This window comes from Aplysia californica, unplaced genomic scaffold (assembly GCF_000002075.1).
Source record: "Aplysia californica isolate F4 #8 unplaced genomic scaffold, AplCal3.0 scaffold00067, whole genome shotgun sequence".
Lineage (NCBI taxonomy): Eukaryota > Metazoa > Mollusca > Gastropoda > Aplysiida > Aplysiidae > Aplysia > Aplysia californica.
The window spans coordinates 1,372,210-1,389,125 of NW_004797337.1; the positions used below are offsets into that span (position 1 = coordinate 1,372,210).

Genomic DNA, 16,916 nt, shown 5'->3' on the forward strand with positions numbered 1-16,916 from the left:
AAAGCAAGACCACATGCAAGCCTACACCATTCTATAAACGCAGAGATAGTAATAAGCGGCCACCAGATGTGATAATCTGAATATGCTTGTGTCATGTCAACATTTTTCTTAAGATTTCTATTGCTGAAAACAGAAAAGTGGGATCTCAGTAGTTGATCTTTGTCATGTAGAATTGTGGGTGCCAGTCCACTTGACTGACGGTCTACCAAATTAACCGCAGTCTATCTGTGCTGTGTCAGTTGGTTAGGGTTTGAGTTTGGGTTAGGGTTACAGTCAGGGTTGTTAATAGTAGCAGACTTGTAGGCCATCAAAAGGAACAATTATTGTTTAGTTTTAGTATATAGTAGAGGTTTTACGACGCTCACAACTGCATAACGTAATATAAGTGCCAAAGGGTGGATGTCAACAGAGAAGTCTTTCCAGGGAATCAGGCTTACTCTGCTCACCTGTCTAGCTTTAACAGAACAAAGTCTGTTTGATTAGGGTTTGAGTGTGGGTTAGGGATAGGGTTAAGGTTACGGTCAGGGATGTTGATTGCGGCAAACTAGTAGGCCATCCAGTGGAACAATTATTGTCAGACTGGTCCGACGGTTGACCGCCAAGTAGAACAGAAACATTGTGGTAGACCATCAGGTGGATCAAATTGTGTGTACAAACAAGATATTTTGACATAACGCCAACCTTTGCAACAGAAAGTAGGACCTATAGAGATCCAGATAAAAGGAGGGGGGCTGCAGACTTACAGACTACCAATAACAAACCATCAAAAGTAAAAGTGCACAAATTTTGTATGGAAAACACACCAAAATCAGCCCTGTACATTCCTTTTAAGTTATGTATTCAAGATCACAAAGAAAGCCTGAATTTAGAAACAGATGTATGTGCAGTAGAGAAGTAAAATTAAAACGAGTGGCTCAACACCAAACTCGCTTGACCATACAAATCCCAGAGACTTCCCCATTCAATGACAAATGATTATGCCAATTTTAGAATGTACTGGTTATTCATTACTGACGAAAACACAACTCTCATCAGTCTTTCTCGCCTGCTCACATAAATAGATCTAAAATGCCTTTTGACCGAGTTTTTTACAACTCAAAGCTACACTACTGATAGAACAATTGTTTTCATGGGAGTACGACGAATATGTGTGATTTAAGTACGTTCAATATAACATAAACACACCCTGTTGCAGTCATTTTATACATCACTTAGAGCAAAAAATATCAATCAGGCGACTAAAATGCTGGCCGCAATATCTTGTTCCAACTAAGTTTGGTGTCTTATCGACTCGCATCCCTCCTATGACATGGGTACAGAATAAGACTTCTGTCATGATCAGCAAGGAATATCAGAAAGGATTTTCTTTTCATAGGCCATTGTGCCTTCTCCAAAAGGCAAAACTGCTATATGAAGAGCCAACAGAGCCACTGTTGTGACTTGCACTTCCATCATCCCCTGACGATTCTGCTGCATATCTTCTCAGGAATCTCTGCGAGAATGGGCAACTGCCGAACAAATGTTAAAAATATCAAACAAGTAGCACTTTAACATTCAACCTCTTGATCAGATCTGTTTTGGACATTTTCCATTAAAAAAATAAACCCAGATAACATTTTTGTTCTGGACAGAATTGAAGTCATCGCAAAAACTTTTAAAAATAGAAATTTCTCAATGGGACACAAAAATTGATATACGGACCACAGTTCAGCAAAATACACTTTGAAAAAGTTCTTTAAAAAATAATCAGTACACATAGATTAAGTACATTTCAGTTAGTATCTTTTGGATTTCATAACTCAAAATGACAACTTAGAGGACAGCTAGTGGTATTTTAAACATCTCAAAATATACAGTCATGATAACTCTGTTGAAGATCATGAAGCCACACACACAAAAAAAGAGAGGTGAACATGTAAACATATCTAAGCTCTCTAACTCGGAGCACAAGGACAAAATGTCATTGTCATGTCATTATTATTTTTAAAATCCACAGAACCATAGCTATGAGAAAAGTGTTTTAAAAACTACAGTTTTCTCTGAAAGAATCTGCATCTGTTCTTCTTTCTGAATAAATGAAGCGAAGACATGTATGAAAAAATAAACATGTCAAAACAGGAAGGACTGATTTACATTTTTAAAGAGGCATCTCTTCCCTTTTCCCTCAGATTTAGAGAAATATATGAAATACCATTGATAAAAATAAGCGAGTTAGGAAAAGGGATGAGATATCATCTATGTGTCCAAGTGTATTAAAGAGTGAATAAAGTAACTATCATTTTTCCTGGGATTTTCTCTGTTCTTTTCTTTCCCCTTCAGCATTATAAATAACTTGGCATCAAATTAACATTAATTTACATACACTACATCAATTTCAACGCTGAGATGCAGATTGTTCTTGTGATTACTATCAGCACTCTTGAAAATGATTTGTTTTTGTTTCTTCAGTTACGTTGATTGTGTCTGTCCCTAATTTTGACATGGTGTATTAAAAAAAAAATTTTGTTCTCTGCCCAATAGATCGATCTCAATGCATTTCAGTTTAATACATTGGTAAAATTTCAAATCCTTAAAAAATACACTCTTAAAAAAAAAAATCCCTTCCACTTCCTCTCAATCCAATCGCATTTGATAAAATGGGCAATTAGAGAACCTAGACAGTCATATATGACATTCTTGACAAAGATTTTTAAAGTATGAAGGCACATACAATGTTATTGTTAAATGTTGAACCACAAATCAAGAGATTACATGGGAAAAGCACTTTCAACACATACAAAAGTCAATCCTAAAAAAGAAGGACATGGGTAAAGTTAAGTTACACCCAAACATCATTTCGCTTTGGACAAGAAATTCCGTAACCATATTGCGTATGCCAGCCAAGGAAAACCAAGGTGGTGAAAATCAGTTTTGGGTCAACTGCAAAAAAAAAAAAAAGGGAAAAAACAAAGCAAATTGATTTTCACATTTTCTTTATAAACAATAGTTTTCTTTAAATTTTGTCCTCAAAATTTAGACAATTTTCTACCCTATCCTTTCCCCAAAATACACAAAATTGTGCAAGATCAACGTGTCTATTTTCCAGATAACTGTAGTACTAGAACTGAAACCGTTAGTCTCGGGGTGTATTGAAACACTGTTAAAAAAAATAAAAAAATATAGCCTAGATGACTATTGAAAAGGGCTAGAAGCTGATGCCACTTTTCTCAGCTTTGTCATTCCTGGGGTTCTAGTCTTTAGAAATTCACATAAAATAAACGCTAAAAGTTATTTTGTGAATGTAAAAACTCCCAATAATCTGCTAGAGCTACGGATTGACTGACAAAATGCCCATATTTCAGAAAGTAATTGAGCGACAAGTCCTTGCTTTTCCTGAGCTGCCATATATATTTGGGCTAACGGTAATGCTTACTTTTTCCACTACAGCCAGTCGCACAACAAATACTAGGAATATCAGCACAGTTTATGAATTGATGATGAATTGAGCATCCAGTTCACAAGTTTCATTTTTGAACTGATACAACTTTAGACAAACACTTCTACTTGTCCTTTTTTATGCTTGATATAACTTAAAATCAGATTTAAAAAATAAACGGAAAATCAAAGGATTTTGCAGAATTACCTATGTGCAAGTCTCTGGATATTCAGATCTAATATAACAGCATCCCGGGTATTATCCAACGTAACAATACCCCGCTATACATCTTGGACACTTAAGCTATATATACTGTTCCAGTCTTTGCTTGTGTGCTTCACATCCAGTACAACACGAATAGCTCGAACTCGTCCGGACCGGCCTCGGTAGTTCGAGGGATCCGTAGTTCAAGAGATATCTTACAAAGATAAAGAAGAAGAAAAAGAAAAAGAAAAAAAAAAGGGACCGCAGGCAGAGTTCGGCGGATGCGTGATTATTTCGAGTCTTCTGTGTTCGACCTATCCATGTCATACTGTACTAAGCTTTTATTTTTACCTAGTAAAATGAATCAGCAAAGCAAAAGGCTTTTGGTAAAACTGCAAAAGCTTTTGTGACAGCACCTCATTCACAGACTTAAGCACACACACAGTAAGACATTTTCAGGGTAATGGCTTGCGGCAATAAAGCACCAGTTCGCAATTTGAGCATCGATTCTTGTTATGAACTGTTTAGTGCAAGACTCCGCCATACATTATTTCAAATAGTGACGTATGACAGCGTCTTACACGTGGCAGTCGTTATGATGATGGAGATATGTGTCACAACACGGTGGAATCAGGCGCTCGTCAATTTTGGGGTATATGAAGTTATTGGCAATTGAAGGAGGTGGGGGCCGCCTGGTTTCAGATGTAAAATTAGCGAGAAAATGGCCGCTAAAGTTGAGTTATTTCCTTAGCTTGAGAGTTAGTGGAAACTGAAAATTTACATCTTTTATGCCTTTAATCAACGTTTTTCAGTAAAATCAGCTCTGAAATGAGTTCTTAAAGAGCAGGAAAGGCGTAGAGCCAAAAAAAATAAATGTAAAAAAATTCAATAAAAATTCCCAAATCTGCAGAAAAATGCCAGTTTCTTGACTTTCATTATTTTGACGATGGCCTGATTTCACCACGCTGCCTCAAATATTATTTTAAAAGTTCTCGTTTGCATCATAAAGCATTTAGTGAGGTACGCACATTATCATGAACTGAGAATACTGAAATGTGAGGTTTGTTTCTAAACCTGTCAAAGAATAAACATATAACTTTAAATGATGTGCCATTCTATGAGGACATTCAGTGTGAGAAAATAAAGTCTTGCCTATATACACCGGCTCATTAACCAAATATGCATACACAAACACACAAATAAACGCATTTTTTTTCTCCTGAATATAAACACAGGAAATAAAGTTAAAAAAGATAAAGGTAAAGGCTAAAAACTTTTGTAACGACGAGGAATAGTTTCTGAGAGAAATTTCTATACAAATTGCGTGTTGATGAAACAGAGTTAAGTGAGAACAGCCGAGTCCCTGGAAATCTGGAAATGCTTAACCCCATTGGGTGAAGCCGAAGACTTTTATGAGACTGGAGTCAAACAGCAAACAAAAATAATCTAAGAACGCACCGGAAACGATACTTGTTCTTTGACTTGAAGTCGCTGATTGAAATGCCCAATACACATATATATCAAAGTCTACATATATATATGTGTGTGTTTGTGAGAGTAAGAAATAGAAAAGCGAAAAAGCTTAGAGTTTTATTGAGAAACATATAATTCAAAAAGAAAGAGAGGGAGAGAGAGGAAGGGGGAGAGAGAGAGAGAGAGAGAGAGAGAGAGAGAGAGAGAGAGAGAGAGAGAGAGAGACAGACAGACAGACAGACAGACAGACAGACAGACGGACAGACAGACGGACAGACAGACGGACAGACAGACAGACAAAGAGAGAGGAGGACAGGTTAGGGGAAGGGGAGGAGGGGGGGGGGGGATGTAACACAATTTTGCTGTCTCCACCACCACTCCAGAGCTCATTCATTAACTATTGTCAAACCTAACATACTAGTAAAATCAACTGGCCCACTGGTATCCATTGGGAAGTTGAGTGGAAGACCCCCCCCTCCCCCCAAATACATACAAGTGTCAGTGCTGAATTCAAGAGCCAACAATTTCACAGTGTGCGGGTTCTCCCACCACCACTCCATAGCTCATTCATTAACTATGCCAAGCCTAACATACTAGTAAAACCAATTGGCCGACTGGTGTCAATTGGGAAGTTGAGTGGAAGACACACCCCCCCCCCTCCCCCCAAGTGTCAGTGCTGAATTCAAGAGCAACAATTTCAGTGTGTGTGGGTTTGTGCTCTATCACACTATCACAATCATTTCATGACAGGTGCACTGTTGATGCTAACGAAAAAAATAAATAAATGGATGTCTATAGACTTAATTGAAAGAAAAGCATTACTAGATAAAATATCAGTGGACGTTAAGTTTACGGTACCGTACCCCAATGCTATTGATTTATGGATTATTACAAAAGCTATCTAGCTATAATAACTAAAATATAATTATACAAAGAACTATTGAGTTTTCCCCTCTAATTACATCTCCTCAAAACACTCTTAGTCAAGTGGCTTTTCATTTACTTCCTGGACAGTGACAAACTTAGAGTGTGTTATCACACTTCCTGGTACATAATAGATAGTGGTTTTACTCATTCTGTTATTTGGTTTTTAGAAAATTGTTACTTTGTTCAATAATATTATCAACAGTCCAATGTCTCTTTGTTGCAACACAATTCCTCAAAAGTTTCAAAAGGCTTGAAAAGAGTCAGCAGGCTCTCAATTCATTTATAATGAAATATAATAAATAAAACTTTTTTACACAACAGCGATAGCCTTACAAGGAAAATAAAAAGATGAAGACACTGGAGGGACTTTTTCCATAATACAAAAAGACTCCACCGCAGGAATAGTAAAAAGGATGGAGGGATTTTTTGCACAAAATAAAACCACGATGAACAAGCAGGAAAAAAACATATTTGACATAGAAGAGGAACCATCTTGTTCCTAACATTTTGCACACAAAAAAACCATGGAGCAATTCATACACACCGAGAAGAGTAATACATATAACGTGTTTAAAACACCAAAACTATTGAGCTGTCAAGCCAATGGAAAAGGTCTCTGAGAAAGCTGGTAGCCAACACGAAGCTAACACAGCCGGTAGGAAGGGAGTGCGGGACGGGGGGGGTGGGGGAGGCAGCGACACTTCCACAGCAGCTACAAGGTTACTGACATGGTTCTGTTGGTGCTCAGCAGTGAGGAGTGCTCAGAGAGTGCCCGGCGAAAACTGTCCCGTCTCCAGCCGTAGAGCAGACTGTTCATGACGCCGTGGAGGGGGCCTAAGATAGCCTGGAGGAAAATAAAAAACAAAAACAAAAAAACTTTAAAAATACTATCAGACTATAGATATATAAATAGATCAGAAGTTACGAGTTTGTTTACGTAATAAGAGTTTAACAGCACCTGCACAGCCCTTCCCTTCTCCAGCCATAGAGCAACCTGTTCATAACTTCCTGGAGTGGACCTAAGATAGCCTGCAGTACAAAAAAAAAACAACCAAAAAAAAACCCCTCAAAAAAACTTCTCACCAACATTCTACGATAGATAAATCAGAAGTTACGGATTTGTTTGTTTTAGTAATAAGAGTTTTACGGCACTAGTACAGCCCTTCCCTTCTCCAGCCGTAGAGCAGACTGTTCATAACGCCGTGGAGCGGACCTAAGATAGCCTGTAGTTGTTGTCTTTTTCATTATTAAAAGATTTTTAAAAACTCAAGACCTTTTCACCAAATCTTTCCTATAGATATAAGAAATTATGAGTTTGTATGTTTTAGTAAAAAGAGTTTTACCGCACTAGCAACATAATTAGGTCATACAAGTGCTGAAGATTAGAAGTGTTACAAGAGAGTAACATACAAAGAAAAGAATGAGGAGAGACAAGGACGATAGAAGTTCTATAGGAAAGAAGTTAAGCAGGCGTATTCAAATGATAAGACAAAACAAAACAAAAACCAACCAAAAGTCACTGACCTGGATCAAAAGCAACCAGTAGAAGTCGTCCATTTCATAACCCGGGGTAAAGGACAAAATTCCAATGATGACAGCTGAAAGAAATCGATGAACAGAACGAAAATGTACTTTACAGGTAAATCATAGAGGGCTCCAGATCCATTTTCACAATATAAATACTATAATAATTGTGCAGAAAGTCATCAAAGCAGAACTTCATGCTATCTTATACATTATCAGCGCTTCTTCAGCATATCTTTTAAAATACAGTCGAACCATTCCAGGACAACCACCAATTATTGAGGACAAAAGTGGCCATTTTAGACAGCTGGTTCTCTTGGACGATTCTATAACAGTTATAGAAAAAATGTAAGAGAGAAGTGGGAAGTGGTTGTTCGTACAGGTGATTGATACAGCAGGTTTGACAGTATTTTTTAGAATTCATCAGCTACAACAGAACCACATAATACAAAGAATGTTTCTAAAAACTATTGCTGACACCAATCAAACTTTACACACCCTAAAAGCTACATAATTTTTCAGATTTTGAGTTTGTGGAAGAAATTTGTGGCACTATTGACAAAGTCGGGTCATAACCTGAAATGATGTAAGGATGGTGGCAACATTATACAAAAGCCCAAGCCCCCCCCCCCCCCGAAAAAAAAGTTTGAGAAGCGTTTTAACAGCACGCTTGGCATACATTTAAATGTCGAAGATTAGAGGTATTACCACAAAGTAACCTACAAAGAAAAGAAGAAGAGATAAGGATGACAGGTGTTTGATAAGAAAGAAGGAGCAAATCACACTAAAGCACCCATTAAAAACTTTTTTTTAAAAGACCAACAAAAACCCCAGAGACTGTTTAATTACAATAATGACTAAATTAGAAACTAAAAAGACAGAAACGAAAGGGAAAGGAAGTAAAAAAACTTACAAGGAATCCAACATAAGATAAAAATGCCCTGATAGAGCATTGCTTTCTTTTTAAGGATACTCTCTTCTTGACGCTGATGGTAGCTCAATAGACCTGGAAGGAAGCAAACATGCATACATCAATTCTACAAGAAACTATTATTTGATCAAAACCAAAAAAAAAGGCAATTATTCACAGGTTAACTCTATAACCCCGAGTGGACGATGGGAGCATTCAGTGAAACTCGCCCGGTCCCCGAGGGGACAGTCCCAGCTTCCGGTAAGTGTCAGATCGCAAAGTGCATGCAGCATTACTGCTAATACAATCTCTTTTGAACCTGAATAGATTTATTTCGACTATGAAGTGTTAGATAAATGTATAAATTACTTCCTCTTTCACTTTAACACAGATTTAACCATATTATAAATATTATATACGTATCCTCTGCTATGTGTTTCACAAGATCTGGAAAATATTCTGTCAAAACAAGGAAAATAATTTTTGGGTTAAAGATTAAAAGCTATCAAGTGGAAGACCATCTTGCCTTGATCTATAGACAATGTGCATTGTTTGAAATTAGTCTCTGGACATCCTGCATATTAAATAATTCAAAAACGGCTGATTACAGTTTTAATTTTCTCAAAAACAACAGATATGAATCATGCCCGCAACTACTTATTGACAGAATAACTCGATCAGAAGGGAAAATATGCCTTAAAAAATGGTGACTTTAGGAGGAAATATGTTACCTTTAGAAAAAAGCGACCCCATTTAGAAGAACCCACTTTTTTCATAAAAGATATATTTATAGAACCGAAACAACAGTACAATTTTGCACTTACATAGTGTTTCCCCCAAATTTTGTAGAAAATACATGGCATTTTTACCAGTGTCTGTGTTGTAGTGGTCAGGCACTTCACTATAACATGTAGGAGACTCGAGTTTGATTCCCAATTCGGGAGCATTTTAAGCAAGTATCTCAGTCCTTCAGCTGGGACGTGGTATCCCTCTCAGCCTGTGTCCTAAATAATCTAAACTGTGTCAATGGGGGGGGCGATAAAAATACTACACCCACATGAACATGGCATTTTTTCTTCATCAGCACAAGATTTAGTGTACCAGTTCTCTTAACAGAACTTGGAAATGTAACTTCGGGTTTGAGTACACATTATCTTATTCCAAAACAACAATGAGAAAAATCATAGCATCATAAGAGTAAGACTGCACATCCACTGAAAAGTGGTGCTCACATCGCATTTGAGGGAACTCCACATTTTTGGGGTGGATCCAAAATAATCATAATTCAGAAAAGGAACATATACTTAATACTTCTTCACTCACCTCTTCTCATGGCAACTTGCTTGAAAACTTTACCAATCAGAACATATAGCCCCTTGAAAATGAGAAAATTGACCATATTTAGGCATAGGTAAGAGAAATAGTATTTTCTATTTACTGTGGCATCCGTGTAAAATGAATTCAAATTAAATTAAATGAATTCTCACTAAAATTGACAATACCTTGATCCTAATTCCTGTCCTTATTTATGCTTAGTAACTGAAGTCTAGATAACATGATTACATTGACCAGGGGCTTCACTTCTAATGACTACCAAAGTGAACGCGTGGGTATAGAACAGTGCAAACAAAATCCACAAAAGAAAACATCTTGTGCACAGGCAAAAATGTGATGCACATCTGAAAGGAATAGCCTTCACCATATCTTTAAACTCTATACACCTTTGTTTGTCTAGAAGAATGGTTCTTAATCTGGGTTTGATAGATCCCCAGGGTTTGAGCAAGTTGGTCCCAGGGGTTTGACGAATGTCAACACACACACACACTGTGTGTATATGTGAGTGCGTGTATGTGTGTGTTTGTGTGCGTGCAGCGTGCTTATTTATTCTGTTCACCCTAGTCGAAGGGAATGGCGAATGCACATTTAAAATGTGCAGAGTTCAGTGCCCCAACCAAGGTTAAGAACCAATGGTTTAGATGACGATAATGCTGCTGAGACCTGGATTACTGCAGCACTTTGTAAAGTCATGGGGAGTCCATTTACATGATAACTTCTGGGACAAGATGCAAATGAATGAATGCTTGGTACTACCAATGATAGTAAATAACAAGATGGGCCACTCAGCCAAAAAAATGTCCGCAGGAAGTATGCTCTTTGCTTCAGATGGCGCTGCAGTCTGTTTTGAAGCTCTCTTTCGTTTTTCCAGAAGAAGAATAGGAATAGCACCTCCTTGCGTGTGCAGATCGACTGCTGTTCATCAGCAGTTCGGGTTCGTTCAGTACGGAGTTTTAGTGTTTTTTTTATTTTAATGACCTCTTGCCTTTCATTCTAAAGTCAAATTAAACAAAGAAAACAATCACCCTTTCCTCCGGAAGAGGTTTTTTTGTCAGCGTAACCATTTTAAAAAAGCGTTCTTCCGAAATTCATTCAAAAACTTGCTAGTTTCACTTTGATTTTTTAAAACTCAAGTAGGATAGCTCTGTTCGCTAAAGGTGCGCTTTTGCGAAGAGGGCGCCACCGAATTTTGAGGACACTTTTTTAATTGGCTCAAAGAGAGAAGTGACCCATCTTGTCTTGTACTATCTTTGGTAGTACAAACAAGATTGAGAGGATATGAAACAAAAAAACAAAAACAAAACTCAGCAAAAAAGCCCCAAACCCCCAAAACCAGCAAGGAAACATACCATGTTGCACACCATGGCCAGGATCAGAGGGATGAGAAATATGAGTCGAACCATCCGATGCCATTTTTCACCATTAATGACTTGCTCCTGAGAAATATGAAAACATTTATTTAAATAACACTTCTAAAGTATTTGTCATACAAACAAACAGAAATTGAGGCCTTTTTTATAACTCATTCAGTATACCAGAGCAATAAATGAAAAGCAACAACAACAACAACAACAAAAAATGCACATCCTATTACGTATAAAGCAATTACATCATTTGTGAAAGATGACTGAAAGTAGAAACACATACTGTACACATAGATCTAGTAATAAAAAAAAATGGAGTGCTTACATGTACATTTCAATGAGTAAAACAATGTAAGAAAATACACCAGCATACTTAATAATCTATCACAGCAAAAACTGTGAGTTAAAAAAGAGGAACTACAAACAATCCGGATTCAAACCCTAGTGATACAGTCAGCTTCATGTTTCAAGAAAGAGACCTTCCAGAGATCACTTTGAGGAGAGATTGTTCCAACTTCATTACCTTACCAAGCAATCCCCTATAAGTACTCTACAACATAAAAAAATATTTTGGGAAATTCAGACACAACAAAATAAAATAATCCCACAAAAAAATAAAATAATCCAAAGCAATGGAAGGATAAATGCATGTCAGGAAGAGTTTTTTAAAATTCACTGCTTACCCAGCATTCATTTTCATTGAAGCGAAAATTGGCAAAGCATCTGCGGAAAAAGAAAAAAAAATATAATGCATGAAATAAAGTTTAGTTTTAGTAAGAGTTTGGCGGCACTTGCAACACAATTAGGTCATATAAATCCCCCAAATTAGAGGTATTACTAAAGAGTCCCAAGCAAAACAAAACATTCTTTTTAAAGAGGAGAGAGAATGAACGATATATATGCACCAGAGCTTCAACTAATCATCCATGCACGAAATAAAGATTGAGTATATATACAAATCTGTACATATATAACAAAGTAAGCACTTCATGTCCAAATGTCAGGGTCCTTGATTTCATGCACATTACAGTATTTTCAAATATTACCATCCAAAGCCCACACAGTCTCTCTTTACCTAAAGCTTTCACAATAGGAGACATCCAGATCATTTACCGCTGCTATACAAAAATATACATACATATGATAATAAATAGCATTTGTTTAGCATAATTCCCCCTCAACAGCAAACTCTAAGCAATTTACAATCTATATTATTACCCCACAAGACCTGATAGGATTCTGAAACAATCTGGATTTCCTGGGAAGCATACAGAGTAAGCTGCCATTTTACGGACGCTACAGCACCAACAGACAAGATCTTTTGCTGTCTATGGCTGGGTATCCATTCACACATGGGAGAAACAAGAATACTCATGGAAGGTGTCGCCTTTCCTATGGACACAATGTCAGGGCTGAGCTAAGTCTCAAACCCACACACCCGCAATCTCACGATCACGAGTCTGAGAGTCTAACCACTAAACCCCATACTGCCGTAAGATGACAAAATACCTATTTTCATTTTTGGAGCCAAATTTTTCTAAATTGCTAAATTGAAAGCCTGATCAGTTACCCTACACGTGTGAAAAAATCAAAGTGAAACTGTAACTAGTTTTTAAAATAAATTAGAATTCAAATTTGGGAAAAAAGTCTGTTTTAAATGGTTAAACTGACAAAAACCCTCTTTACTGCAAAAAAAAGAGGCGTTTTGTCAGCTTACGGCAGCATATACCATACACCCAAATGTAAAGGGAACATACGAGGAACACTGCCTCGGGATAACCCCAATAAGGCTGGTGTAGTTGGAGAATTCCATGTAGTCTTCCAGAGAGTGAGTGACCACCATCAGCACTATGGCCAGACTCAGAGGGATCAACCTGTGGGACAGAACAGGATACTTTAGTGAAATCAGGCGCTTGTCAAAATCATGAAATTGAAGAAACTAGCATTTGTGCGCTGGCTAGGCAATTTTTATTGAATTTTTGTTTTTTGGCGTAATACCGTTAATGTCTATTTAAAAACACATTCCAGTGTGGATTTTACTGAAAAACGTTGATTAAAGGCACAAAAAAAATGTAAATTTGCAGTTTCCAAGGACTCTTGAGCTATGAAAGTCACTAAACTTTGGCGGCCATTTTCTCCCAAATTTCTCTTCTGAAACAAGGTGACCCCATCTCCTTCAATTGCAAATATTTCTACGTCTATTCAAGATAAATTGATATTTTTTTCATCGAAAGCAAGGCAAATGAACAACCTTTAAGATGATACATAAAACTCAATATGCCAAAAACTTGACTAGAGCCTGATTTCACTGCGTCATGACACATATCATATAAAGTCGAACCTTCTGTAATGACTTTTTTCCTTTAGTTTTAGTAAGTGTTTTACGGCACTTGCAACACAATAAGGTCATATCAGTGCTGAAGATTAGAGGTGTTACAAGAGAGTTACAAACACAAAAAAGGAGGGGAGATAAAGACAAGACTCACCAAGACAGTACATATGCCACATACATCCAATTGGTGCTCACTACTCTCATCTGTAATAAAGAAAAAGCAAAACAAATTGTGCCATTAAAAATTTTTTAATTTTATTTTTGAAAGAATGCCACCGTTTTGAATAAAACATCCATTTCCGATTATGAAAAAAACACAGTAGAGTGGGTGCAGAGCCTTGAAATCCCCAAACCAAAGGAATGTAAGAATGTCCATAGAGGAATCAGAACATGCACCTTTTTTGTAATTGTTTCACACCCCCATCAACACAATTTACCATTTATATAATTTAGGAGGTGCCTAATAAGTGCCTAATCACTACACAGGAGATGCTGGTCAGTGCACTATAGTCAGGTATTCTATCAAGTGGACTAGCAAAGAAAAGAATAGGGGGACTATTTTGCGTGATATGGTGAACATGAACATAAATGACATTTCCAGTTTTGACAAATGATTGACAGAGGTAGAGAATGACACAAGTGAAACAAAGCTTAAGTATTCTATCAAATTTTTAAAAATAATTAAAGAACCCACATAAATTAATCTTTATACGCATAGTTCAAAAAGGTAGATAAAACATATAAATTCAGAAGAAAAAAAAAACACATTTAAAATTAAGTTGAATATAAGGAAAGGGAAAAGTAATTTCTTCATGCAATAAAAACAAATTATGATAAAGTAATGTCTAAATTTTATGTTTAACACCTCTAGCTAAAAATGGTGGCAAAGTGTTGAATGGTCAACGAACATAATTCAAGAAATGTTTTTGAGAACCCCCCCCCCCCAAGGCAACTCTTTTGAAGTGGGTTCACCGATGTCTGTGGCGTAGTGGGTAGGCACTTCTCCGCTGCATGCAGGAGACTTAAGTCTGATTCCCGAATTGGGAGAACTTTTGTTGGGTAGCTCAGACTTTCTGCTGGGAGGTTGTATCCCTCTGAGCTAGATTAGGTCCTAACAGGCATGGATGGTCTGAGCTCCCTTCCTTAATGAACTTAATTGTAACGTCAGGCGGGGTGTACAAAACAAAACACACACTGGTAAAAAAAAAAAAAAAATTCGGACTTACTGATAATGCACTCACAGCTGACCCCTCTGACAGTCTTCGTCTGAACCTGAACAGTGCTTCCAAGGCATACGTGATGGTAAGAAGGAATGCACTTGTGTAGAAGCTCTGAAAAATACAATCCCCCAGAAAATTTGCAAACAAAGCAAAAACATTATCGTCTTGTCATGTCTATACAAAACAACACAGAACTACAGCTGATTTAAATTTTCAAGGTTAAATCAAACTTTCCAAACAGTGTGTTGCTGGTTTTTTTCTTCTTTTCTTTCAGATTTTTCTGACCCTTGATCTCAGGGTAGGAAGAATAAGAACCTTTCTCTCTTCTCAGATAAAGAAGAAAAATTTGGAGATGCAGTCAGTGTCCACACTGTGTGCAGCAAACACACTTTGCGAGCAGAAATTCTCAAAAGGACAGACTTGTAAAGCAATATTCTACAACAAAACCACAGCCTGACTCCCAAAAGGTCTGGGGAACTATATTCTAGACACAAAATAGGTGGGACACCAAAAAAATTAGTTGAGAGCTTGCAGAGGATCAGAGAAAAAAAATAATGCACATTAATACTCTAGTTCTTATTGGTCCAAAAGATTTACACATCACTGAATGTTCAAGAAATGCTTTTACGAATAATGCAAACCTGCCAATGAGGAAACACATCAAAAGGGAGAACCCAGTCAAGGCAGTATCTCCTTACCAAAACAAAACACCATCAGACAACAAAACAAACCACATTTCAAGGCCTAGACATTGGTGTCTGTGATGTATCGGTTTGTGCTTTGCCTTGGCACTCGGAGAGGAACACCTGACGTCGATTCCTGTGTGGCGAGATATTTTAATCAAGTATCTCGGTCTTCTTACTGGGATGTGGTATCATCCCTCTACGCCCAGGTTGTCCCCAACAGATAGGGACGAAGCTCCTTGCATAAATGATCTACATTGTGTCGAGGGGAGGTGTAAAAACATCAACATTAAAAAGGTCTTGATGTGGTCTTCTTGAGACAGACACTTACTGTGACTAGCGTCATGATGTAATCGCAAGAGCCTTCACTGCCAGGGAATGACGGACTTCCAGATAGGAATATACAGGAGCTTAAGATCAGAAACACAGAAGACAGCAAATCTGCCACTGCCAAGTGAAACGTGGGAAATATCTGGTAGGGAAGAGAAAAAAAACAAACAAAGATACAGACATATAACTCATTTTGAACTTTAAAACCTTATTTGAGTTTTTTTTAAGGCACATCCCCACGAAAACAGTCTTTCAATTCAGAAAGAAAAGGCAAAACAGATAGATGGAAAAAAATGGAGATGGCATGGAGGTAGAAAATAATTAACCAATAAGAGTTCTCAAACCTCTTTTGAATTTTAAGCAAAAAATTATTTTTTTAAAAATCAATCATTATGACATATGACGAAGAAACCGATCTGGATGATAATAATTTTTCATGTAACACATCAGTTTATGTATTGAACAAATACGCAGGCCTACTTATCTGGCCCGTGCTCAACATTCTCTCAGTTATCCAGCCTTCTTTGGAAAAAACTTTGGCAGCCGTTGGTCTATAGTAATAGTGAATAAAAAGTATGGAAATTTAAAGGAATTTAATTAAATGTATATTTATCCCCGAGAAAACATTCAGTAAAAAAATTAACACCAGCCTTCTATTAAAATCTCAAAACAATTAAATTTTTCTTCTTGAGTCAGCCTTTTATCTTAAAAAAAAGTTAATACATACCTCAGCGACGCACACTCTGCCATAGTATACTGAGCACACAAGAACAGATCCAGATCCAATTAAGCTAGAGTTGAAAAAAAAAAAAAAAGGTAATAGGTAATATTAAGCATATTTTTCTCCATTATCTTTTATGCTGTAAAAAAAACTTTCAAATTAAAGAAAGTTAGATGCCGCTCTACTATGATACTTTGGTCTACCATAAAGTCCTGCTCGATATATGATCTACCAAAGTTTAGTGTGTAGTGAAAGTCATGCCTCATTGGTTACGATATCGAAAGCACTGGGGGCATTTAGATTAAAGATGGCGGCATTTAAATTGCGGTTTGGAGGTGGGTGGTGTTCGCCTCTCACTCAATAGGTCCTGTGTTCGAAACTTGACAGTAATGGAAAATTTTCTTCTCTATGAATAAATTTTTTACAAACAATTTCCCCTTTCAGCTCAATTCATGCTCTCTAAACCATGTTCGTTCGC

At 37.1% G+C, this 16,916-nt stretch overlaps 1 protein-coding gene across 1 annotated transcript in view; it reads right to left on the bottom strand.

Annotated features, from left to right (window-relative positions):
- Nucleotides 1-823: 823 nt before the first annotated feature.
- The window catches only part of LOC101850068 (transmembrane protein 116), a 20,418-nt gene continuing 4,325 nt past the window's right edge, over nt 824-16,916 (bottom strand). Inside the window, exons 3-14 of the mRNA XM_005093666.3 lie at nt 16,445-16,508; nt 15,719-15,859; nt 14,711-14,815; nt 13,639-13,688; nt 12,910-13,026; nt 11,836-11,875; nt 11,138-11,224; nt 9,777-9,828; nt 8,457-8,549; nt 7,544-7,617; nt 6,748-6,863; nt 824-1,508 (exon numbers count right to left, since the gene is read on the bottom strand). Of these exons, the coding sequence (XP_005093723.3) occupies nt 1,370-1,508; nt 6,748-6,863; nt 7,544-7,617; nt 8,457-8,549; nt 9,777-9,828; nt 11,138-11,224; nt 11,836-11,875; nt 12,910-13,026; nt 13,639-13,688; nt 14,711-14,815; nt 15,719-15,859; nt 16,445-16,508 (1,078 nt within the window). The 3' untranslated portion in view covers nt 824-1,369. The remainder of the gene's footprint in view (nt 1,509-6,747; nt 6,864-7,543; nt 7,618-8,456; nt 8,550-9,776; nt 9,829-11,137; nt 11,225-11,835; nt 11,876-12,909; nt 13,027-13,638; nt 13,689-14,710; nt 14,816-15,718; nt 15,860-16,444; nt 16,509-16,916) is intronic.